The sequence below is a fragment of the Rhynchophorus ferrugineus genome, unplaced genomic scaffold, assembly GCF_030347505.1.
Source record: "Rhynchophorus ferrugineus isolate W39M unplaced genomic scaffold, kcgeb_rfMv2 rfM2, whole genome shotgun sequence".
NCBI lineage: Eukaryota > Metazoa > Arthropoda > Insecta > Coleoptera > Curculionidae > Rhynchophorus > Rhynchophorus ferrugineus.
Genome location: NW_027472581.1, coordinates 78,166,822 through 78,191,267, shown reverse-complemented (window position 1 = coordinate 78,191,267; position 24,446 = coordinate 78,166,822). Strand labels below are relative to the sequence as shown.

At 30.4% G+C, this 24,446-nt stretch overlaps 1 protein-coding gene and 3 long non-coding RNA genes across 6 annotated transcripts; 1 reads left to right on the top strand and 3 right to left on the bottom strand.

Annotated features, from left to right (window-relative positions):
• Positions 1–2,021: 2,021 nt before the first annotated feature.
• LOC143191355 (uncharacterized) lies at positions 2,022–2,986 on the bottom strand. Of its 3 annotated transcripts, none has more exons than XR_013004480.1 (5): positions 2,855–2,986; positions 2,691–2,799; positions 2,424–2,527; positions 2,195–2,372; positions 2,022–2,122 (listed from the first exon to the last, which is right to left on the bottom strand). It is a non-coding gene; the product is annotated as an uncharacterized LOC143191355 (long non-coding RNA). The 3 variants fall into 3 exon arrangements; XR_013004482.1 differs by having other exon boundaries at positions 2,195–2,351; XR_013004481.1 differs by lacking the exon at positions 2,022–2,122 and having other exon boundaries at positions 2,160–2,372.
• A 12,148-nt stretch (positions 2,987–15,134) lies between these two features.
• Positions 15,135–15,694, bottom strand: LOC143191357 (uncharacterized). The gene is made up of 2 exons (XR_013004484.1): positions 15,444–15,694; positions 15,135–15,270 (listed from the first exon to the last, which is right to left on the bottom strand). It is a non-coding gene; the product is annotated as an uncharacterized LOC143191357 (long non-coding RNA).
• A 70-nt stretch (positions 15,695–15,764) lies between these two features.
• LOC143191356 (uncharacterized) lies at positions 15,765–16,294 on the bottom strand. Its single transcript, XR_013004483.1, has 2 exons — positions 16,034–16,294; positions 15,765–15,974 (listed from the first exon to the last, which is right to left on the bottom strand). It is a non-coding gene; the product is annotated as an uncharacterized LOC143191356 (long non-coding RNA).
• A 3,186-nt stretch (positions 16,295–19,480) lies between these two features.
• Positions 19,481–20,759, top strand: LOC143190583 (pyridoxine/pyridoxamine 5'-phosphate oxidase). The gene is made up of 5 exons (XM_076394973.1): positions 19,481–19,713; positions 19,879–19,978; positions 20,032–20,109; positions 20,196–20,401; positions 20,550–20,759. The coding sequence occupies exons 1-5, from the start codon at positions 19,523–19,525 to the stop codon at positions 20,674–20,676; spliced, it is 702 nt and encodes a 233-aa protein (XP_076251088.1). The 5' UTR covers positions 19,481–19,522; the 3' UTR covers positions 20,677–20,759.
• The last annotated feature ends 3,687 nt before the right edge of the window (positions 20,760–24,446 follow it).

The window sequence follows — 24,446 nt, the reverse complement described above, 5'->3', positions numbered from 1 at the left end:
GTACCTCAGGGTTCCCCGCTGGCGCCAGCCTTATTTAACTTCTTTATTCCAGATCTGCTAAGAAAAGAGCGCATTGACGTCGCATTTTACACTGACGACACTTCTTCATAGCGTCCATGCTCGAGATTACCATTCAAATACGTATACAGGAGCAGCTCGATTATGCGATCAAGTGGATCAAATTTTGGAGGTTGCAAATTAACTCCTGAACACCCAGGACATCATTTTCCATAAGAAGCGTTGCGAACTGCGCGTCTCGCAACTTAAGATCGATATCGCAAAAATTCTATGGCTGGATAACGTTACGTACCTAGGTCTCCACGTCGACCGATGGTTCGGTTGGCATTCCCAAATTCAGAAAGCAATCCAGAAAGGTTCGGGGATAGCAAACCTGCTATCTTCTCTGATCTGCCTGTTTGCATGAACTCGATAAGACATACAAAGGAAGTAATTGATAAATGGTGGAATCGTGAACATGATTTAGACACATTAGAAATTAACAGTTTAGTGATTGAATTGGACAGTGAGTCGTAAAGTGAAAGTGACTGAAGGAAACTTTCAGGATATGTGATAATGCTGGATATTCCTGACACAGAGTGATGAGAGTGGAAACAACTAAAGGTATGCACATAATTAATTGAATTATTATTTTATTAATATTTGAATTATTATATGATTTGATTATTGATTCATTAATTGAATATAGATATATAGATCACAGAATGATTGTAGTTGTTCAACATTAATAAGCATTAGGTTAGAACATATGAGGGGAGAACGAATACTAACTGTTTTCTAGATATGGTAAATGCATAAAACAGAATTCAGTGATTAATTTTATCAAGAATGGGGCACACAGGTAGTAGCAGAGGAAACAAAAATACAGTGATGCCAACATGACTTCCCAAGTAGACACACCATTGAAGGAAGCAAGAACTAAACGGAAAAAGTAAATATGCTCTCGAATGAAAGTATGTTATTAGATGTACAATAATATTAAAATAAATTATATTTGATACCATTTTTGTTCAGTTATTTTATTTAAATTAGAATTTTGTTGTATGTCAAAGCCAAACTGAACTAAAACTCAGAGTTGATGCGGCAACATCGTCACGTTTCGACGTCACAAATATCCACGAGACATTACTAAAAAAACTTTTAATAGACTTATACCTTGTACACCAAATGTTGCAAAAAAATAGACAAGATATATTTATTATTACAATGGAAATTCATAACAATAACCTGCTACTCTTAAGACATTATTTTATACATTTGAAAAAGGAAACACAACCAATGCATCACTCAACTGCATTGCATTTATTTGTTTATTTACTGTGGTAACTTTTAATATAAAATTCATCTCATATTATTAATAATTCATTTCCTTTGGTATATTTTACATTAAGGGCCCTTGAACATATAATTTAGTAAAGATGTTTATTTTCATTACTTATAAAAAATAGTAAAATACAGTTATGACTATAAAAATTGTGAGATATTAAAAACAATAATTAAATGTTAAAATGAATCTTTTAAAACTAGATTGATTTCAACATAAATTGAATGAAGGTTGTAACAATAATTATAAGTGGTTCCAATTTATAGGTCATTTAAAATTTACATGTGAATGTTTTAAAATATATTGGAACAACTTATCATTATTATAACTATCACACCAGAACTGCTTTGAAGGCTTTTGACGAGTTCTCTGAAGATATCTCCCGTCGTAATAAATAACTAGAAGTTAAAATAGCCGAATGTTTCTGCTATGTACTTACTTTGTCAAAAATAAGAGGAACCACAGATGCCAATGTCTTCAGTGCCTTTGGGTTTCAAGACAGAGAAACAGTAACATTAAACAGCAAGGCAAAACAATACATCCATAACTTTAATGGACAGATGCTCAGACAGGTGAAGACATTCTTATTGTAATAGCAACATGCCGTATGTGGATTAGAATATGACTCTAATATATACAGTGTAAAATGATATGAGAGCAATGACTTAACTGATTATAGTTAACAATCTATAAATTTATTTTTACCCAAAATTAAACAATAGAGATAGTGTTACAAATGGCAAGTAAGGTGAGAATTTAATATTGTTGGTAGTTGCACATCTAAAATAAATTAATTGTTTTAAATTAATTTATTGTTAACATTAGGGATTGAAATAAGATTTTGAATAATACCTGAAGAAAGTATATATAACAGCCAAATCGTATTTAATGCAAATGGGCGGACACAAGATGAAAATATGATGAAAACAAGTTGCTTGTGACATAAAAGAAAATTTAGCAAAGAAACACCAGCCCATCAGTGGTTCCAAAGTTGTCTCCTATGCTGCAGCTGTAAATGCCAATATTATTCCTGCAATAATAATAATAAAAAAATTATTGTCAAATTCAATCAAGTATTTACCTTGTGAAATAACTTCGAATTATCATCATACGACCAGTATCATCAATCGAAGAGTGGTTCTTCAAATAGCCAGTTTCTTTAAGTTGCAACATGGGCAGATGCTTCTGTATCAGATCAAAACAAGTTTCTTGTATGAGAGAACAAGAAAGAGAGAGGTAATGGTAACAGGAAAAGTTATACAATTATAATTGGAATTATGGACATACATAGAAAGAGCGAGACGACTTCATTGAAGTCTTAAATAAAACTAGAGGAAAGAAAATTTACCACACGTGCATCAATCTCCAACCTGATGTCACCTTCACTAAATAAACATATAGCTATTGGTGGTTCCAAAGTTCTCCCCTGTTCTGCTACAGTAAAAGCCATACTATTTCTGAAAAGTAATAAACATGAATAAAAATTATTACCAAACCGCATCAAGCATTTACCTGGTAGAAATAACCTAAAAATCAGTAGAAAATGGACTTCACCACCATCATTAATTCAACAGTGCTTCTGAACAAAATTATAGCTCTTGCTAATACGTAACTGACAAAGTTGCGAAAAATAATTATTACTAATAAAACATGACTCAAAGATTCATTAATTAAACTACTGATCAACTAATTGTATTACCTAGTCTGGAGACACTCAAAGATAACAATTTTTAGTTTGGAATAAGATTATTTTACATACGATTTACCTACTGCTAAAAAATCTCAATAATTAGGGTAATATATTTTAAACAAAATAAGTAATTGTTGTTTTTCTCTTACCCGCATTTTTATCCATGTGTAATCACCAACTTCATTCACATTCAATCGCTTTATTAAATATTCGAAAACATCGCGTTCAAATCCAATTAATTTACCGCTCACTTACCTCTAACAATAAAAAACAAATCATAAGTAATGATTAAAACATTAATATTATCCAACATAATCAAACAAATTTAAATTCAAGAGACAACATGCAGAAGCATGTTCAATATTTATTCTGTCGGATAAATTATATCATATAGATAGTATTTTACTTATGTAAAAATGAAAAAGTACCTGGAGGCATCTAGAAGGAAGTTATATTCTGCTGCGGTCCCCAATATGTTCGTTCCAAGTCAGTACTATTTGCGGGTTTCTTCAAACACAAGTCAAGAAACAAATGTACCATAGAAGGCGTTCGAAAAGGTCAGCAACCGGACAGTTTACGCTGGACATAGCAGATGATAATCATTGCTACTAATTAATCCACCGAAAATTGTTATAGTATTGGCTTGGAGCCGCGTTGCGACTGGAATTGTACTGTAACATAAAATTGGGTACAAAAATATGTAAAAAATCTAAGTTACCTGATGTCCCATACCCTGTCGCCTCATATGCTTTAGTCCTACTCCAACATAAAAGAAACGCGCGCATTGGGTGCTCGAGTTTTCTTGGAAATACTGGACGATTTCTAAAAATTTTCTCGGGAGTTGGACCACATTCCACTGACACAGTAAACACTCACGCTGCGTTTGAGTATTCCTGAACAATATTTAAATTTTATTATATCCGACATATGAGAAAACTCACCTCACTTCTCTGAAGAGGGCGCTGGAATATGCTGGCTCCGGATAAGAAGTTCCGACGTTGACCCAGACTAAAACAACGGCCAACCCGAAGCCGATTTGGTGATGGAAACACATTTCCGCCATCAAATTAACCCCAAGTCGACCATTGTTAGGACCGAATCGACGTTAAAACTATTTAATTTGAATTAGTGTAATACCTGAACGATCAAGAAGAGAACAAACAAAAACAATTGATGAGTTTACCCCGCCGACCGTCATGACGCTAGACACGTAATGCACAATCCGGATGGTCACCACGGGCCTCCCGACATCCTGAGCAAAAATCTTCAACGAATTGCTCGCGTGACAAGTCCTGATGAACGCCGAGTCCCACATTATCACCGGAAAAGGAGGAACGAAGATTTATCGGACCACCACCAATGACAACCCATACTAGCCCACTCATCATCTATTGGTCGAATTCACGGGTCCCCAGTTGTAGGAGACCCGCAAGGCGGTCAACTAGAAGTTGCCGAAGCAACGGGCAATATCATACAACGTATCAAAGTCTGCAATGGCCTGCTACCAAGGGAATTATAATGTGCACCAAGACTAGGACGATCCAGGCTGTTCAGCTACATTAGAGCTTTCAGGTCAAGCACGCAGAACACGTGATAGTATTTGATTTATCCGATACCTGAAAATAGAAAAAAAAGCACATGTCAATTAGGCGTTGATTCAGTTACGGTTGCGGCAATTGCATAAAAAATATTCAATTAATAATCATGAAATAAAATCCACTTACCCGTCATGTGCTCCAGCAAATCACTAATCAACGTAATCAAACGTAATTTATGTTGTCTTATTAGATAGAGTGAGAGAGGATTTTATTAATGTTATAATAAATTTCAATAATTCCAATTTGTTTTCCGAAGCAGACCTATTTGTGTTACCATAAATCAAAAAATTCACTATTATTCTTATGTAGCCTTAAAACCCAAAAAGCTTTGTTTAAAATCTACTACTTTAATATGTTTAAATTAATGAATTGGAAATCCTGTTTAATATTAAATGAAAATATAAGGGAAAAGGGAAATGTAAGGAGGGGAATATATATATATATATATATATATATATATATATATATATATATATATATATATATATATATATATATATATATATATATATATATATATATATATATATATATATGAACAGAAATCTATAGCCTGCAGTAGTCTATATACAAGACTGGTCTACATTACAAGATTTTGTACCAAAGGACACGTAAATTTGTTACAGATATCTGTAATATTGATAAATATGTTACAGAAACCTGTAATATTTCTCCATAAGTTCTGACTATACCTCATAGATGTTACAGAGAATTATTAAAAATAAATTAGACAAAGTTTCATTTTATTTTGTTACATATATTTTGTTATATATATATATATACATATATATATATATATATATATTAATAATATATATATTATTTATATAATATATATTTAACAAAATACTTCTTGATATTATTAAAGAAATTAGTTATAGACTTGAACATCAAATAAACAACTGCAAGTAAGTGCAGTTATGCAGTGATGTTAATTTTATAATTTTATAAAATAAATTAAAAATAGGACATAAAAAATATGAGTTAGTAAAAATACGAGTTACATAATACTTATATAAACTTATACAACTAGATATCTAATACATTATAAACCTAATGGAGTTTGTAACAATAACTATAAGAGGTTGATATTTATAGATAATTAAAATTTTACATGTCAATATTAAGGCATTATCTACGCAATTAATGACTACATAAAGTTCTTTAAAAAATTAGTTATATATATGAACATGAAATAACGAATGGAATTCATAACTTCACCTTATACACTGATATTAACTTTTATAATTATATAAAAAGAAGTTAAAAATGCAGTTATGGCCATAAAAAATATGAAATAGCAAAAATACGAGTTACATAATAGGCCAAACTTATACAACTAGATATTTAATTGATTATAAACCTATGGAGTTTGTAACAATAGCTATAAGTGGATGAAAATTATATATAATTGAAATTTTATCTGTGAATATTAAGGCATTATCTATACAATTAACAATTTACATAGAGTTCTTAAAGAAATTTGTTATACATTTGAATATGAAATAACCAATGTAATTTACAACTTCACCTAATACACTCATATTAATTTTTATAATTTTATAAGAAGTTAAGAATGCAGTTATGACCATAAAAATATGAAATAGCAAAAATACGAGTTACATAATAGGCCAAACTTACACAACTAGATATTTAATTGATTATAAACCTAATGGAGTTTGTAACAATAGCTATAAGTGGATGAAAACTATATATAATTGAAATTTTACATGTCAATAATAAGGCATTATCTATACAATTAATAATTACATACAGTTCTTAAAGAAATTAGTTATACATTTGAACATGAAATAACCAATGTAATTTACAACTTTACTTTATACACTCATTAATTTTTATAATTTTATAAAACAAGTTAAAAATGCAGTTATGACCATAAAAATATGATATAGTAAAAATACAAGTTACATAATATGTCAAACTTATACATCTAGATATATAATTGATTATAAACCTAATGAAGTTTGTAACAATAGCTATAAGTGGATGAAAACTATATATAATTGAAATTTTACATGTCAATATTAAGGCATTATCTATACAATTAATAATTACATACAGTTCTTAAAGAAATTAGTTATACATTTGAACATGAAATAATCAATGTAATTTACAACTTCACTTTATACACTCATATTAATTTTTATAATTTTATAAAAATAAGTTAAGAATGCAGTTATGACCATAAAAAATATGATATAGTAAAAATACAAGTTACATAATATGTCAAACTTATACATCTAGATATATAATTGATTATAAACCTAATGAAGTTTGTAACAATAGTTATAAGTGGATAAAAACTATATATAATTGAAATTTTACATGTCAATGTTAAGGCATTATCTATACAATTAACAATTACATAGAGTTCATAAAAAAATTAGTTATACATTTGAACATGAAATAATCAATGTAATTTCAACTTCACTTTATACGCTCATATTAATTTTTATAATTTTATGAAAATAAGTTAAGAATGCAGTTATGAACATAAAAAATATGATATAGTGAAAATACAAGTTACATAATATGTCAAACTTATACATCTAGATATATAATTTATTATAAACCTAATGAAGTTTGTAACAATAGCTATAAGTGGATGAAAACTATATATAATTGAAATTTTACATGTCAATATTAAGGCATTATCTATACAATTAATAATTACATACAGTTCTTAAAGAAATTAGTTATACATTTGAACATGAAATAACCAATGTAATTTCAACTTCATTTTATACACTCATATTAATTTTTATAATTTTATGAAAATAAGTTAAGAATGCAGTTATGACCATAAAAAATATGATATAGTCAAAATACAAGTTACATAATATGTCAAACTTATACATCTAGATATATAATTGAATATAAACCTAATGGAGTTTGTAACAATAGCTATAAGTGGATGAAAACTATATATAATTGAAATTTTACATGTCAATGATAAGGCATTATCTATACAATTAACAATTACATAGAGTTCATAAAGAAATTAGTTATACATTTGAACATGAAATAATCAATGTAATTTCAACTTCACTTTATACACTCATATTAATTTTTATAATTTTATGAAAATAAGTTAAGAATGCAGTTATGACCATAAAAAATATGATATAGTAAAAATACAAGTTACATAATATGTCAAACTTATACATCTAGATATATAATTGATTATAAACCTAATGAAGTTTGTAACAATAGCTATAAATGGATGAAAACTATATATAATTGAAATTTTACATGTCAATGTTAAGGCATTATCTATACAATTAACAATGACATAGAGTTCATAAAGAAATTAGTTATACATTTGAACATGAAATAATCAATGTAATTTACAACTTCACTTTATACACTCATATTAATTTTTATAATTTTATGAAAATAAGTTAAGAATGCAGTTATGAACATAAAAAATATGATATAGTGAAAATACAAGTTACATAATATGTCAAACTTATACAGCTAGATATATAATTGATTATAAACCTAATGGAGTTTGTAACAATAGCTATAAATGGATGAAAACTATATATAATTGAAATTTTACATGTCAATGTTAAGGCATTATCTATACAATTAACAATGACATACGGTTCTTAAAGAAATTAGTTATACATTTGAACATGAAATAATCAATGTAATTTACAACTTCACTTTATACACTCATATTAATTTTTATAATTTTATAAAAAGAAGTTAAGAATGCAGTTATGGCCATAAAAATATGATATAGTAAAAATACAAGTTACATAATAGGTCAAACTTATACAATTAGATATTTAATTGATTATAAACCTAATGGAGTTTGTAACAATAGCTATAAGTGGATGAAAACTATATATAATTGAAATTTTACATGTCAATATTAAGGCATTATCTATACAATTAATAATTACATACAGTTCTTAAAGAAATTAGTTATACATTCGAACATGAAATAACCAATGTAATTTCAACTTCACTTTATACACTCATTAATTTTTATAATTTTATAAAAGAAGTTAAAAATGCAGGATGGATGCTTCGCCATATAGCCAGATTGTACATAGGCAGATGCTTATATATGCAATGTAAACAAGTTACTAGCATGAGAGAGATAGAAAGACAGAGTTAGAGAGAAAATGGTAAACGGAAAAAAGCTATTATACTTGAGATATGAATATACATGGAGAGATAAATAGCTTCATTGAGGAGATCTTAAATAAGAAAATGGAGAAAATAAAGTTTAGCAAAAGTAAGTCAATCTCCAATTAGATGTAGCCATCATTAAGGAAATTCAAGCTTATCAATAGTTTCAAAGTATTCCTCCGTCCTGCTCCTGTCAATGCCACATTATTCCTGAAATATTGAGAATAAATAAAGATTATTGTCAAAATACATCAAGTATTTACCTTGTAGAAATAGTTACAAATTAGGAGAAAAGGGACTCCACTAGTGCCATCAATAGAATGGTGCTTAATCCAATAGCCACATTGTGTATATAGTTACATGGGCAGATGCTTATATATCCAATTTGAACAAGTTACTTTCATGAGCGAATGAGAAACGCAGAGATAGAGAGAAAATGGTAAAAAGAAAGTTTAGCAAAAGAAAGTCAATCTCCAATTAGATGTAGCCATCATTAAGGAAATTTAAGCTTATCAATAGTTTCAAAGTTTTCCTCCGTCCTGCTCCTGTCAATGCCACATTATTCCTGAAATATTGAGAATAAATAAAGATTATTGTCAAAATACATCAAGTATTTACCTTGTAGAAATAGCTACAAATTAGGAGAAAAGGGACTCCACTAGTGCCATCAATAGAATGGTGCTTAATCCAATAGCCACATTGTGTATATAGTTACATGGGCAGATGCTTATATATCCAATCTGAACAAGTTACTTTCATGAGCGAATGAGAAACGCAGAGATAGAGAGAAAATGGTAAAAAGAAAGTTTAGCAAAAGAAAGTCAATCTCCAATTAGATGTAGCCATCATTAAGGAAATTTAAGCTTATCAATAGTTTCAAAGTTTTCCTCCGTCCTGCTCCTATCAATGCCACATTATTCCTGAAATATTGAGAATAAATAAAGATTACTGTCAAAATACATCAAGTATTTACCTTGTAGAAATAGCTTCAAATTAGGAGAAAAGGAACTCTACTAGTGCCATCAATAGAATGGTGCTTAATCCAATAGCCACATTGTGAATACAGTTACATGGGTAGATGCTTATATATCCAATTTGAACAAGTTACTTTCATGAGCGAATGAGAAACGCAGAAATACAGAGAAAATGGTAAAAAGGAAGTTTAGCAAAAGAAAGTCAATCTAATATTAGATGTAGCCATCATTAAGAAAATTCAAGTTTATCAATAGTTTCAAAGTTTTCCTCCGTCCTGCTCCTGTCAATGCCACATTATTCCTGAAATATTGAGAGTAAATAAAGATTATTGTCAAAATACATCAATTATTTACCTTGTAGAAATAGCTTCAAATTAGGAGAAAAGGGACTCCACTAGTGCCATCAATAGAATGGTGCTTCATCAAATGGCCACATTGTGTATATTGTAAGATGGGCAGATGCTTATATATCCAATTTGAAAAAGTTATTTGCATGAGAGAAAGAGAAAGACAGAAATTTGTAAACGGAAAAAAGCTATTATACTTAAAGATATGAATATACATAGAGAGATAAATGGCTTCATGAGGAAATCTTAAATAAGAAAATAGAGGAAAGAAAGTTTGGCAAAAATATGTAAATCTTCAATTAGATGTAGCCATCATTAAGGAAATTCAAGCTTATCAATAATTTCAAAGTTTTCCTCCGTCCTGCTCCTGTCAATGCCACATTATTCCTGAAATATTGAGAGTAAATAAAGATTATTGTCAAAATACATCAAATATTTACCTTGTAGACATAGCTTCAAATTAGGAGAAAAGCGACTCCACTAGTGCCATCAATAGAATGGTGCTTCTTCAAATGGCCACATTGTGTATATTGTAAGATCGGCGGATGCTTATATATCCAATTTGAATAAGTTACTCACATGAGAGAAAGAGAGAGACAGAGATAGGCGGTAATTTGTAAACGGAAAGAGGCTATTATACTTGAAGATATGAATATACATAGAGGGATAAATGGATTCATTGAGGAGATCTTAAATAAGAAAATAGAGAAAAGAAAGTTTAGCAAAAGTAAGTCAATCTCCAATTCGATTTCGATCCATCACTAAGGAAATTCAAGCTTATCAATAGTTTCAAAGATTTCCCCTGTCCTGCTCCTGTCAATGACACATTATTCCTGAAATAGTGAAAATAAATAAAGATTATTGTCAAAATACATCAAGTATTTACCTTGTAGACATAGCTTCATATTAGGAGAAAAGGAACTCCACAAGTGCATCAATAGAATGGAGCTTCATCAAATAGCCACATTGCGTATATTGTTACATGGGCAGATGCTTATATATACAATTTGAACAAGTTATTTGCATGAGAGAAAGAGAAAGACAGAGATAGAGAGAAAATGGTAAACGGAAAAAAGCTATTATACTTGAGACATGAAAATACATGGAATGATAAATGGCTTCATTGAGGAGATCTTAAATAAGAAAATAGAGAAAAGAAAGTTTAGCAAAAGAAAGCCAATCTCCAATTAGATGTAACCATCATTAAGGAAATTCAAGCTTATTAATAGTTTCAAAGTTTTCCTCCGTCCTGCTCCTGTCAATGCCACATTATTCCTGAAATATTGAAAAAATATAAAGATTATTGTCAAAATACATCAAGTATTTACCTTGTAGACATAGCTTCAAATTAGGAGAAAAGGAACTCCATTAGTGCCATCAATAGAATGGTGCTTCATCAAATAGCCACATTATGTATATTACCACATGGGCAGATGCTTATATTTCCAATTTGAACAAGTTACTTCCATGAGAGAAAGAGAAAAACAGAGAGACAGAAGATAGAGAGAAAATGGTAAGCGGAAAAAAACTACTATACTTGAGATATGAATATACATGGAGAGATAAATGGCTTCATTGAGGAGATCTTAAATAAGAAAATGGAGAAAATAAAGTTTAGCAAAAGTAAGTCAATCTCCAATTAGATATAGCCATCATTAAGGAAATGCAAGCTTATCAATAGTTTCAAAGTATTCCTCCGTCCTGCTCCTGTCAATGCCACATTATTCCTGAAATATTGAGAATAAATAAAGATTATTGTCAAAATACATCAAGTATTTACCTTGTAGAAATAGCTACAAATTAGGAGAAAAGGGACTCCACTAGTGCCATCAATAGAATCTTAATCCAATAGCCACATTGTGTATATAGTTACATGGGCAGATGCTTATACATCCAATATGAACAAGTTACTTTCATGAGCGAATGAGAAACGCAGAGATAGAGAGGAAATGGTAAAAAGAAAGTTTAGCAAAAATAAGTCAATCTCCAATTAGATGTAGCCATCATTAAGGAAATTCAAGCTTATCAATAGTTTCAAAGTATTCCTCCGTCCTGCTCCTGTCAATGCCACATTATTCCTGAAATATTGAGAATAAATAAAGATTATTGTCAAAATACATCAAGTATTTACCTTGTAGAAATAGTTACAAATTAGGAGAAAAGGGACTCCACCAGTGCCATCAATAGAATGGAGCTTAATCCAATAGCCACATTGTGTATATAGTTACATGGGCAGATGCTTATATATCCAATTTGAACAAGTTACTTTTATGAGCGAATGAGAAACGCAGAGATAGAGAGGAAATGGTAAAAAGAAAGTTTAGCAAAAATAAGTCAATCTCCAATTAGATGTAGCCATCATTAAGGAAATTCAAGCTTATCAATAGTTTCAAAGTTTTCCTCCGTCCTGCTCCTGTCAATGCCACATTATTCCTGAAATATTGAGAATAAATAAAGATTATTGTCAAAATACATCAAGTATTTACCTTGTAGAAATAGTTACAAATTAGGAGAAAAGGGACTCCACTAGTGCCATCAATAGAATGGAGCTTAATCCAATAGCCACATTGTGTATATAGTTACATGGGCAGATGCTTATATATCCAATTTGAACAAGTTACTTTTATGAGCGAATGAGAAACGCAGAGATAGAGAGGAAATGGTAAAAAGAAAGTTTAGCAAAAGAAAGTCAATCTCCAATTAGATGTAGCCATCATTAAAGAAATTTAAGCTTATCAATAGTTTCAAAGTTTTCCTCCGTCCTGCTCCTGTCAATGCCACATTATTCCTGAAATAGTGAAAATAAATAAAGATTATTGTCAAAATACATCAAGTATTTACCTTGTAGACATAGCTTCAAATTAGGAGAAAAGGGACTCCACTAGTGCCATCAATAGAATGGTGCTTCATCAAATAGCCATATTGTGTATATTGTTACATGGGCAGATGCTTATATATCCAATTTGAACAAGTTTCTTGCATGAGAGAAAGAGAAAAACAGAAATAGAGGGAAAATTTTAAAAGGAAAAAAGCTATTATACTTGAAGATATGAATATACATAGAGAGATAAATGACTTCATTGAAGATATCTTAAATAAGAAAATTGAGGAAAGGAAGTCTAGCGAAAGTACGTCAATCTCCAATTAGATGTAGCCATCACTAAGGAAATTCAAACTTATCAATATTTTCAAAGTTTTCCCGTGTCCTGCTGTAAACTGCTGTCAATCCCACATCAGTCCTGAAATATTGAAAATAAATAAAGATTATTGTCAAAATACATCAAGTATTTACCTTGTAGACATAGCTTCAAATTAGGAGAAAACGGACTCCACTAGTTCAATACATCTCTACTACATCAATAGAATTGTGCTTCATCAAATAGCCAAATTATGTATATTGCCACATGGGCAGATGCATATATATCCAATTTGAACAAGTTACTTGCATGAGAGAAAGAGAAAGGAAGAAATAGGGAGAACATTCTAAACGGAAAAAAGCTATTATGCTTGAAGATATGAATATAGATAGAGACATAAATGGCTTCATTGAAGAGATCTTAAATAAGAAAATAGAGAAAAAGAAGTCTAGCAAAAGTATGTCAATCTCCAATTAGATTTCCATCCATCACTAAGGAAAAGAGCTATTATACTTGAGATATAAATAAACATGGAGAGTTAAATGCCTTCATTGAGGAGACCTTAAATAAGAAAATAGAGAAAAGAAAGTGTAGCAAAAGTAAGTCAATGTCCAATTAGATGTAGCCATCAGTAAGGAAATTCAAGCTTATCAATAGTTTCAAAGTTTTCCTCCGTCCTGCTCCTGTCAATGCCACATTATTCCTGAAATAGTGAAAATAAATAAAGATTATTGTCAAAACACATCAAGTATTTACCTTGTAGACATAGCTTCAAATTAGAATAGGGACTCCACTAGTGCCATCAATAGAATGGTGCTTCATCAAATAGCCATATTGTGTATATTGTTACATGGGCAGATGCTTATATATCCAATTTGAATAAGTTACTTGCATGAGAGAAAGAGAAAGACAGAGATAGAGAGAAAATGGTAAACGGAAAAAAGCATTATACTTGAAGATATGAATCTACATAGAGAGATAAATGGCTTCATTGAGGAGATCTTAAATAAGAAAATAGAGAAAAGGAAGTCCAGCAAAAGTGCGTCAATCTCGATTTAGATGTAGCCATCATTAAAGAAATTCAACCTTATCAATAGTTTCAAAGTATTCCCCTGTCCTGCTCCTTTCAATGCACATTATTCGTGAAATATTGAAAATAAATATAGATTATTGCCAAAATACATCAAGTATATACCTTGTAGAAATAGCTTCAAATTAGGAGAAAAGGGACTCCACTAGTGCCATTAATAGAATGGTACTTCATCAAATAGCCATATTATTTATATTGCCACATGGGCAGATATATCAAAGGCTTATATATCAAATTTGAACAAGTTACATGCATGAGAGAAAGAGAAGGGCAGAGATAAAGCGATAATGGTAAACGCAGAAAAATGCCATTATACATGAGGATATAGATATACACAGAGAGTAGATGTCTTGATTAAAAAATTCGGAGGAAAGAAACATTTGAAAAATAACTGAAAATCAGTAGAAAATAGATTGCACTACCATCATTAGTTGGATATAGCTTCATAACAATATTGTAGCTTTTGCTAATACCTAATTGAAATGAAAATGTGAAAAAAATCATTACTAACAAAATATACATAACTAATGTAAAAATTATGAATTATCTTATATCAATTTTTACCTTTTTTTTTCAGTTCCATCGTTAAAACCTCTGAGTTCTGACATTAATTAATTAAACTATTGGCCAACTATTTATATTACCTAATTTGAAGACACTCATATATAATAAGTTCTAGTTCTGATTGACATTGCCTCTTATTTTCGTCTTTCATATTGCCATTTTCCATATCATTTACCTATTATTGCTAAGAAATCTTAACACTTTAAGTAACATATTATATTATTAATAAAATAAGGTAATCACAGTATCTCCCTTACCTGCATTCTTATTTTTCTGTATTCACCAACTTCATTCATATTCACTCACGTTATTAAATTATTCGATGAAATCGCGTTTCAATCCAATTAGTTTACCGCTCACTTACCTGAAACATGTAAAAACATATTATCAGTAATGATTAAAGCATTCATATTAACTAATATAGTGAAATAAATTCAAATTCAAGAGACAACATGCAGTAACATTTTCGAAATTTATTTTAATTGATAAATTATATCATATAGTTAGTATTTTACTTATGTAAGAATGAAAAAGTACCTGGAGGCATCTAGAAGGAAGTTATATCCTGCTGTGGTCCCCCAATATGTTCGTTCCAAGCCAGTACTATTTGCGGACTTTTTCAAACACAATTCCAAGAAACAAATGTCCCATAGAAGGCATTTGAAAAGGTTAGCAACCAGACAGTTTACGCTGGACATAGCAGATGATAATCATTGCTACTAATTAATCCACCGAAAATTGTTATAGTATTGGCCTGGAACCGCGACGCGACTGGAATTGTCCTGCAACATCTGTATCAAATTAAAGTGCATTAAAATTGGATACAAAAATATATACAAAAATGTAAGTTACCTGATGTTCCATACCTTGTCGCCTTATTTGCTTCAGTCCTACCCCAACATAAACGTAACGCGCACATCGAGTGCTCGAGTTTCTTTTGAAATATTGAACGATTTCTAAAAATTAATTAACAACGCGGTATTGGGCTTGACGAGACCCTAATTTTCCCGGGGGTTGGACCACACTCCACTGACACAGTAAACACTCACGCTGCGTACGCGAAGTGTCCTGAAATAAACGTGAACAATATTTAAATGTTATTATATCCGACATTTGAGAAAACTCACCTCACTTCTCTTAAGAGGGCGCTGGGATATGCTGGCTCCGGATAAGAAGCTTCTACGTTGACCCAGACTAAAACTACGGCCAACCCGAAGCCGATTTGGTGATGGAAACACATTTCCGCCATCAAATTAACCCCAAGTCGACCATTGTTAGGACCGAATCGACGTTAAAACTGTTTAATTTGAATTAGTGTAATACCTGAACGATCAAGAAGAGAACAAACAAAAACAATTGATGAGTTTACCGCGCCGACCGTCATGACGCTGGGCACGTAATGCACAATCCGGATGGTCACCACGGGCCTCCCGACATCCTGGGCAAAAATCTTCAACGAATTGCTCGCGTGACAAGTCCTGATGAACGCCGAGTCCCACATTATCACCGGAAAAGGAGGAACGAAGATCTATCGGACCACCACCAATGACAACCCATACTAGCCCACTCATCATCTATCGGTCGAACTCACGGGTCCCCAGCTGTAGGAGACCCGCAAGGCGATCAACTAGAAGTTGCCGAAGCAACGGGCAATATCATACAACGTATCAAAGTCTGCAATGGCCTGCTACCAAGGGAATGATAATGTGCACCAAGACTAGGACGATCCAGGCTGGTCAGCCACATTAGCGCGCCCAGGTCAAGCGCGCAGAACACGTGACAGTATTTGATTTATCCGATACCTGAAAATAGAAAAAAATTCACGCATGTCAATTGGGCGTTGATTCAGTTACGGTTACGGCAATTGCATAAAAAATATTCAATTACTAATCATAAAATAAAATCCACTTACCCGTCATGGAGCACAGCAAATCACTCAAACAAAAATGTTCGAATTCGGTAAAAATTACTGCATTTTTAATTAAAAAAAGTTATCGGAATAGTTGCATGGAGCGACGGCGTCGAGCCGCAACGAAGGGCACCGCTCGTACAACTATAAGGAACGCGGATGAAGTACGATCCAAATTTGCACATCGAAGTGCCCCGTTGCCAACGATCCGGAAATATGGTCATTATATCAAATATCTAATGAATAAATATATTTTTCCTTTTAAATTTGAGATATTTCCAATTGAACTAGTGTCAAACTAATAGTTAATAGTGTTCATGTATTAATTTTCATTTAATATAAATTCAAATTATACCAGATTAAAATAAATTAATAATTTATAATGACAAACATAAAATGTATAATGGCAACATAGTGCGCAAATCGTAGGGTTGGGAAAAAACCATGGCACACTGATATTTCGCACAAGTCATAAATATATTTTTTTTAATAACACTTCCTTGATATACTCATTTTTAACTATAATATTTTGAACAAGTTTGAATTTTTATTCAGGGGCGTGCAAATAATTTTATTCTGCAAATAAACAAATAAATAAATGGTAAATTATTTTTAATCAAATTCCTTGTATTATAGTTTGAATTTTCTTGAAAAATTTAGGAATTATATATTATTTAAATAAACGTAAATACTTGTGGGACTTTTATTATTTTACGGACTACTATGAAATTTAAATTTTTTATTAGTAATAATAAATTGAGGTATATCATTTATTATAATAAAAATTCGTAATATTCAATTTCTAATGTATATAATACATAATAATTTGCAAGCCCGATTTTTTAGATCTAACAAGAATTATTTAATAAAATATATTTGATTATCAAAAACATGATACAAATAAATACAATTAGCTTTATATTTGTTATTAAATCACTAAATTTATTATAGATTTTCTAATTGAATATTTCTCTCTCTTTCTCTCTCTCTCTCTCTTTTTTCATCAAATTCCTTTTTATTTGTATATTGCCTAATAGTATTTATTGCAGTTGATAAGAAATCTTTTGTTTCTTTTGTAAATATGAAACTTTCAGAGTTGTGAACAAAGTAAAGCTTATTTTTATTTGGTCTTACATCCCTTTGTATTAAATTGTCTTATTATTTCTAGGGTCTTCAGAAGTTTTCATCCGATTTTTTTAATTTGTTTAATTCCTATAACACTATAACATTATAGTAAGTTGCTGATACTATCACGTATACTTTTTCCATCACTGTTACAAATGTGAAAATTTGTACATATATTGTCTTCGATAGAAATTATATTGTAAATTACAATGTAATTTATGTTATTTTATTAGATAGAGGGAAAGAGGGTTTTATCAATATTATAATGAAATTCAATATTTCCAATTTGTCGAAGAAGGCTTATCGTGCTATCATAAAATCGAATTAGAAAAAATCATCATTTATGTTCTTATATAGGCTTAACACTCAAAGAACTTTTTTAAAACCTACTATGTTAACATGTTTAAATCAATGTATTGGAATCCTTATTTAATATTTTTAATAAAAGGCTGATCTAAAATTTGTAGTTTGTTCTCTCTCAGGGAAACACCATATATATATATATATATATATATATATATCGTTTTAATCCAATATATAATTAAGAGGGTTAACATTTACGCAACCAAGGATACCAACATATTATATTTTCTTTCTCAAAAGGCAGGGGTGTATCGAATAAATATATAGAGCTGCAAGATCTTTTCAATGATGGCTTGATGTTTAGCACTAGTATAAGTACTTTAAAATCAAGTAAATTGTAAATTTTAATCGTTGTTATATTACATATTTTAATTTTTTTAACATAACATTTTTTTAGGTTGATAACCCAAATGTGTCTCTGAACCTTTTATTCTTTTATATGAACGGTAAAATCAAATTAATGCTGAATTAGCAGGCAAGCTAATTAAGGTACATTTTAAATAGTTTCGACATGTGCCATTAGCCAAATATTAATTGTAAACTTGTACCACTTTTAGGTTGAAGGGTTTTTTTCAGCGTTTGTCTTATAATGAAAGCATAATGTATTTAATGCTCAACCGCCATCTGTTAAAATTCACATCATGCCTATTCAAGACCAAGGAGTTCAAATGCCCCTCGAAGAATGGAAACAAAAATACGATTGTTTACTAAAGCAAGTAAATAAGCGAATTAAAAGCACCAGAGCAGCTGTAGATTTAGTATCCTGAAAAATTAATTATAATAATAGCAATAATAATTGAATCTAGTAATTTGATTTCCTAGCGTTTTCGTCAAAATGTGTTATGTAATTAGAGAGTATACTAATTTTTCTCTTTTAGTGTTGTATACAAAATCATTCCTAAACAGTTTGATTTTTATCAGGCTGACAGTGGAGAGATTGGTGGCAGGATATTGTTTAACAAGAAAGAAAATAATAAATGAGAATATACTATCGTATTACTGCTTAGATAATATATTACATTTGTTGTACAACATTTGTGTCCTTCATATATATTAATTCTTTATCCTCAAAATTATTTGTATAAGAATAAAAATGTTTTAATCAGCAACCAGAAATACAGTATAGATGATCACGTGATATTGTGTTAAGTGGTGATAACTAGATCTCGATTTAATAAGTTAGTTATCCCAACAACAATTTATTGACATTTTTAAATCAATGAAAGTGACACCTTTGAAACTAATATTGCCTACTGCCGTTACAAACTGTGCCAGAATGTCATCACGATTAGCTTACATTGACGTTCCTGAAAATTGTAATCCGATAAATTTATTAAAAACATGGATTGAACAATACAAATCTCAAACGAAGTCTAAGATTGTTACTTTTAATTTAGCTACATCCTTTTTGTAAGTATATATTGTGGTTATGTTTTAAAGTTATGTAACCAAACATACACCGTAGGTTCTATGTTTTGTTTACGTTTTCAAGCTCAATATGTGTTCTTGTTTAACTGTAAATATAATTAATAAATTGGTATAGTTACCTATATATGATTATTTTTATTATTTTAGAAATGGAGATGTATCAAATAGGTTTATTGTGTTGAAGGAACTGACCCAGGATGGAGTAATATTTAATACAAATTCAAATAGTTTAAAAGTGAAACAAATTGTATGGTTATATTTTATGTTACTTTATATAATTTATTAATGTGATGTTTCCAGACCGAAAATCCTATGGTATCAGCAAATTTTCTTCTAACATATGTGAATGGTGAAACCAAATCAACTGTTAATCAACAGGCAAGTCATTTAGGGTTATATAGTTTTTAAACTTAATCATTTATTTATTTTTATCTTTATTCTTTTTTATTCATGTTTGCTTTTAGATACGTTTAAAAGGCGTTGCAGAACAACTGCCTCACAATGTCAGTGAAAAAATGTTTGAAACTCAACCACTATTCGCCAAGATTCGTGCGATGCTTGTCCAAGAGCAGGGAGTGAAGATATCTTGGGATGAGCTAAAGAAAAAACATGATGGTCTAGTGGAAGGAGTTCAGAGCGGAAAAGTGGATTTAAAAGCACCTGAACAGCTGTATGTTTATATGTTTGTCTAACATTTTACATTGTCATAATATTCTACCTTGAATATTGTTGTGCTGGATTTTATATAATATTATAGTTATTATAAATATTATTTATTACCTCAAGGCAAGTTATGTATATTTTTATTTATTTTTTAGTGTTTTGTACAAGATTGTTCCCAATAAGTTTGATTTTTATCAAGCTGGTGATGGAGAAATTGCAGATAGGATACTATTTGAAATAAATGAAAATAAGCAATGGGAGCATTACCATATCACCCCCTAAGCATATACTTATTATCTTATGTTATCTACTCTTAATTAAAATTTTGTATTTGGGTTTTCAGTAATAAAGCATTTTATTTTCAAGGATTGTATAATTTATAATTTGTCCTATTTTATTCATTTATTGAATTAATTTTTACTATTTTTTATATTAATATTATTGTTTAAATTGAAACATATGTACATTTGTATGATTATTAAATTCTCTAATGTTATTGATATATAAAACATTGATAAAACCTTATTTTTATACACTTGTGTTTTATTGATATAATGACTTCATCACGATTACATTTTATCTAGAACACTGTTTACTGTAGACATGTTTATTGCAGGTGAAAATTTTACTATATATTGTATGGTTTTAAGCATCAGAAATATATAACCTTTGAGTCACTGGTGTATATTATTATTTTTCTTGTAATGTAGTCATATAGCAATCTAAACCAAATTATGGATATTCTTATGTTGCTATGTTAGTTTGATATAAGATAATTATTTTTTTGTATTTTGTGATATTAGAGGGACGGTTCAATAATATAGATGATGTAAAAAATTTCTATTTTCATTTCTGAAACAAAATTATTACCAACATTTTGTTATTCCTTTAGTTGCTTCAGTAAAACTCTAATTAACAATCTCAGGGTCTATGACAAGTGGTATGGATGTAATTATAAAACAACTCATTCAATTTCATTAACAACTTTGTCACAATCACTCTGTCACTATCATTTTGTTTGATTTTAGCAACCCATAATGCATTATACTAAACTTGTACTTAAAAATAATAGTTCTTTCCATTGTACATGATGATGTTAATGATGTTAAATATCAATGTCAATGATTTTAAAGTATATGAAAAGTATACTATATAGAATACATTATTTTTATACAATAGTTCAATGTTACAAGATTAAACATCATATAAGTTTTCTATCAGATAATTTGAATTGGTATTAACTAGAGGAGTCCGATTTTCCGAGGAGGAAACCTGATACTGAAATAAATTATTTTTGCTATATGTTTATATAAAATTATAAAGCATATTTTGTAGAAGACATATACATATTAGTTTCGTTATTATAAAGTATGGAGTACCTAAGTTTTTGAATCTTACGGCTTTTCATTGATTCTAGAATGAGTCTAACTTAATAATTTTTTTAGATGATGATAATTTGGGTTATTTAAGGAACTTTTGAAAAGTGTAAATGAACCTATAAAGTAATGTGCTTATAGAATAACTTATATAACATAATCATCCTGATACAACGCTGTAGAAATGGGTTAATGTTAATAATTATCGAGATTTAGTAATTCTGCTGATATGTTATAATGTATATGTTATATTTGTCAAAAGTATTATAACAGTATATATTCATATCATTTCAAGAATAACTTTTAGATATGGTATTTTTCTGGTTCAAGAATTATTAGTGGGCCGAATTTAGTTTTATGAGTTTAAATATCAGTTAAAGGTAACGGAAGTCACACGTAATAATATTTGTGTTTCTTTGACTTAAAAGTGTTCATGAAATTCTTGTGAGGTAAGCCGTTTGTTAGACTTCTTATAGTTTATATTGATGACCAAATAACATGATATATTTTCGATAATGTGCAGAAGCGATATTTCTTAACATCTTCAGAAACTGGAAAATCAACAAATTAAGTTAAACGACCATATCAATTAACAGTAGTTGTTGTGCCCAACGAAAAACTGAATGATGACATGATATTTCTAGAAAATTTAAACACATTTTTGAGCGCGGTACATCTAATGAAATACTATAACACATACTGTTATAGATAAATTGAAAAGTCTCCGGCCTACCATAGTAAAACATATTTTTTTGGCAAAATTATTTTTTTTTATTCAACATAATTCCCTTCAAGGGCGATACACTGATTATAGCGACCCTCCAACTTTTCGATGCCATTTTTGTAGTAAAATTTGTCCTTTGTTGCAAAATAGGCCTCAGTTTCGGCGATCACCTCTTCATTCGACGAACATTTCTTCCCAGCGAGCATTCTTTTGAGATCTGAGAACAGGAAATAGTCGCTGGGGGACAGGTTTGAAGAATACGGTGGATGAGGAAGCAATTCGAAACCCAATTCGAAACCCAATTCATGGATTTTTGTCATCGTTTTCGCTGACTTGTGACACGGTGCATTGTCTTGGTGAAGCAGCACTTTCTTTTTCTTCAAATACGGCCGTTTTTCGGTGATTTCGTCCTTCAAACAATCTAATTAAGCTATGTAATAGTCGCCGTTGATGGTCCTTCCTTTTTCAAGGTAGTTAATGAAAATTATTCTATGTGCATCCCAAAATACAGACGCCAAAACCTTGCCAGCCGACTGTTGCCATTTTCCACGGTTTGAAGCGGGTTCATCGTGTGCAGTCCACTCGGATGGCTGTCGATAGGATTGATATGATTCGTGAATGATATGATGTACACGTTTAGTTGATATATTTAGAGTGTCTGTTATTTAATTCAATTTCAATTTAGGGTCATTCAAAATCATTTTGCGCATTTTTTAAATATTTTCATCGGTAACAACCTCTTTTGGGCGTCCACTGCGTTCACCGTCTTCGGTGCTCATTTCACCACGTTTAAACTTAGTATACCAATCCTTGATGCTTGATTTTCCTGCATCAGTATCCGGAAACTCTGTATCAAGCCAAGTTTTGGCTTCAACTGTATTTTTCCCTTCAAAATGCAATATTTTAGCAACACGCAAAATTCCTCTTTATCCATTTTTTTCACAATAACAAAATTTGTTTCACTTAAAATGCTACAATTTACAAACTAATAATCCCACAGCTTTCAAATTTATACATGCATTTTGTGAGGGTTAGGGCTAACTAAAAAATATTATGTGTTTTTTAGTTAGCCCTAACCCTCAAAAAATACGTGTATAAATTTGACATCTGTCGGATCATTAGTTTGTGAATTATAGCATTTTGAGTGAAGCAACTTTTGTTATTGTGAAAAAATGGATAAAAGGAATATTTCTTTTTGAACGTTCTCTGCGTTCTGCATCATCGGTGTCTCTGCAACCATGTTTGAAGTCAGCGAACCAACGTTTTATTGTTGCGTCTGATAGAGCGATGTCCTTTATAACACTTTTCAAGGCATTTCTTCTTTTGAACGGTATTTTTCCTATCAAGAAACGGTGTAAAATTGAAACATGAAAGTGTTTTTGATCCATTGTTTTGAATATGGCACAACAAAACTATTGTCACTCTTAACACAATAATTCACAACCTTATGAACAGAATATCACGATGTTTTAACAGCTTTCTTTGGAGGTTAGTACTAACTGAAAATCAGTGAATGCAATAAAAATAGCTAAAACTATCTATGTGTCAGGCCCGGGACATTTCAGTCCCTGTGTTATTGTCCAAGAACATTCTTCATCAGAACTACGATGAAGTTGCTATGCTCAAAATAATATTGGGTTAGATGCTTGACGACGTGGTTATTATTATTGTCGGAGAAAATTTGCAACATAAATGTGGATGAGATGGTGGGGAATTTAAAAATTTTGAGGTTGTGTCAATCCCATTAGTACAATATTTTATTCTATTGTTGGGGAACATATTTAGAATGCATGTATACATTTTTATCAGCTTATGAAATATTAACAGGAGTTTTACCACTGTGGGTAATTTTATTATTTTTCTTTCAATTAATAATATATTTTGTTATAAAAAATGTCTGAGGTCTGACCAAAGCCTTAATTCCTCATATTATTTGAACACGCCTTGCATAT

Excerpts from the sequence above, each read along its gene's own strand:
- LOC143190583 (XM_076394973.1), top strand. The coding sequence starts at position 19,523 with ATGAAAGTGACACCTTTGAAACTAATATTGCCTACTGCCGTTACAAAC. Across the intron at positions 19,714-19,878 it reads AATTTAGCTACATCCTTTTT|AAATGGAGATGTATCAAATA; the intron begins GTAAGTATATAT and ends TTATTATTTTAG. Across the intron at positions 19,979-20,031 it reads GTTTAAAAGTGAAACAAATT|ACCGAAAATCCTATGGTATC; the intron begins GTATGGTTATAT and ends TGATGTTTCCAG.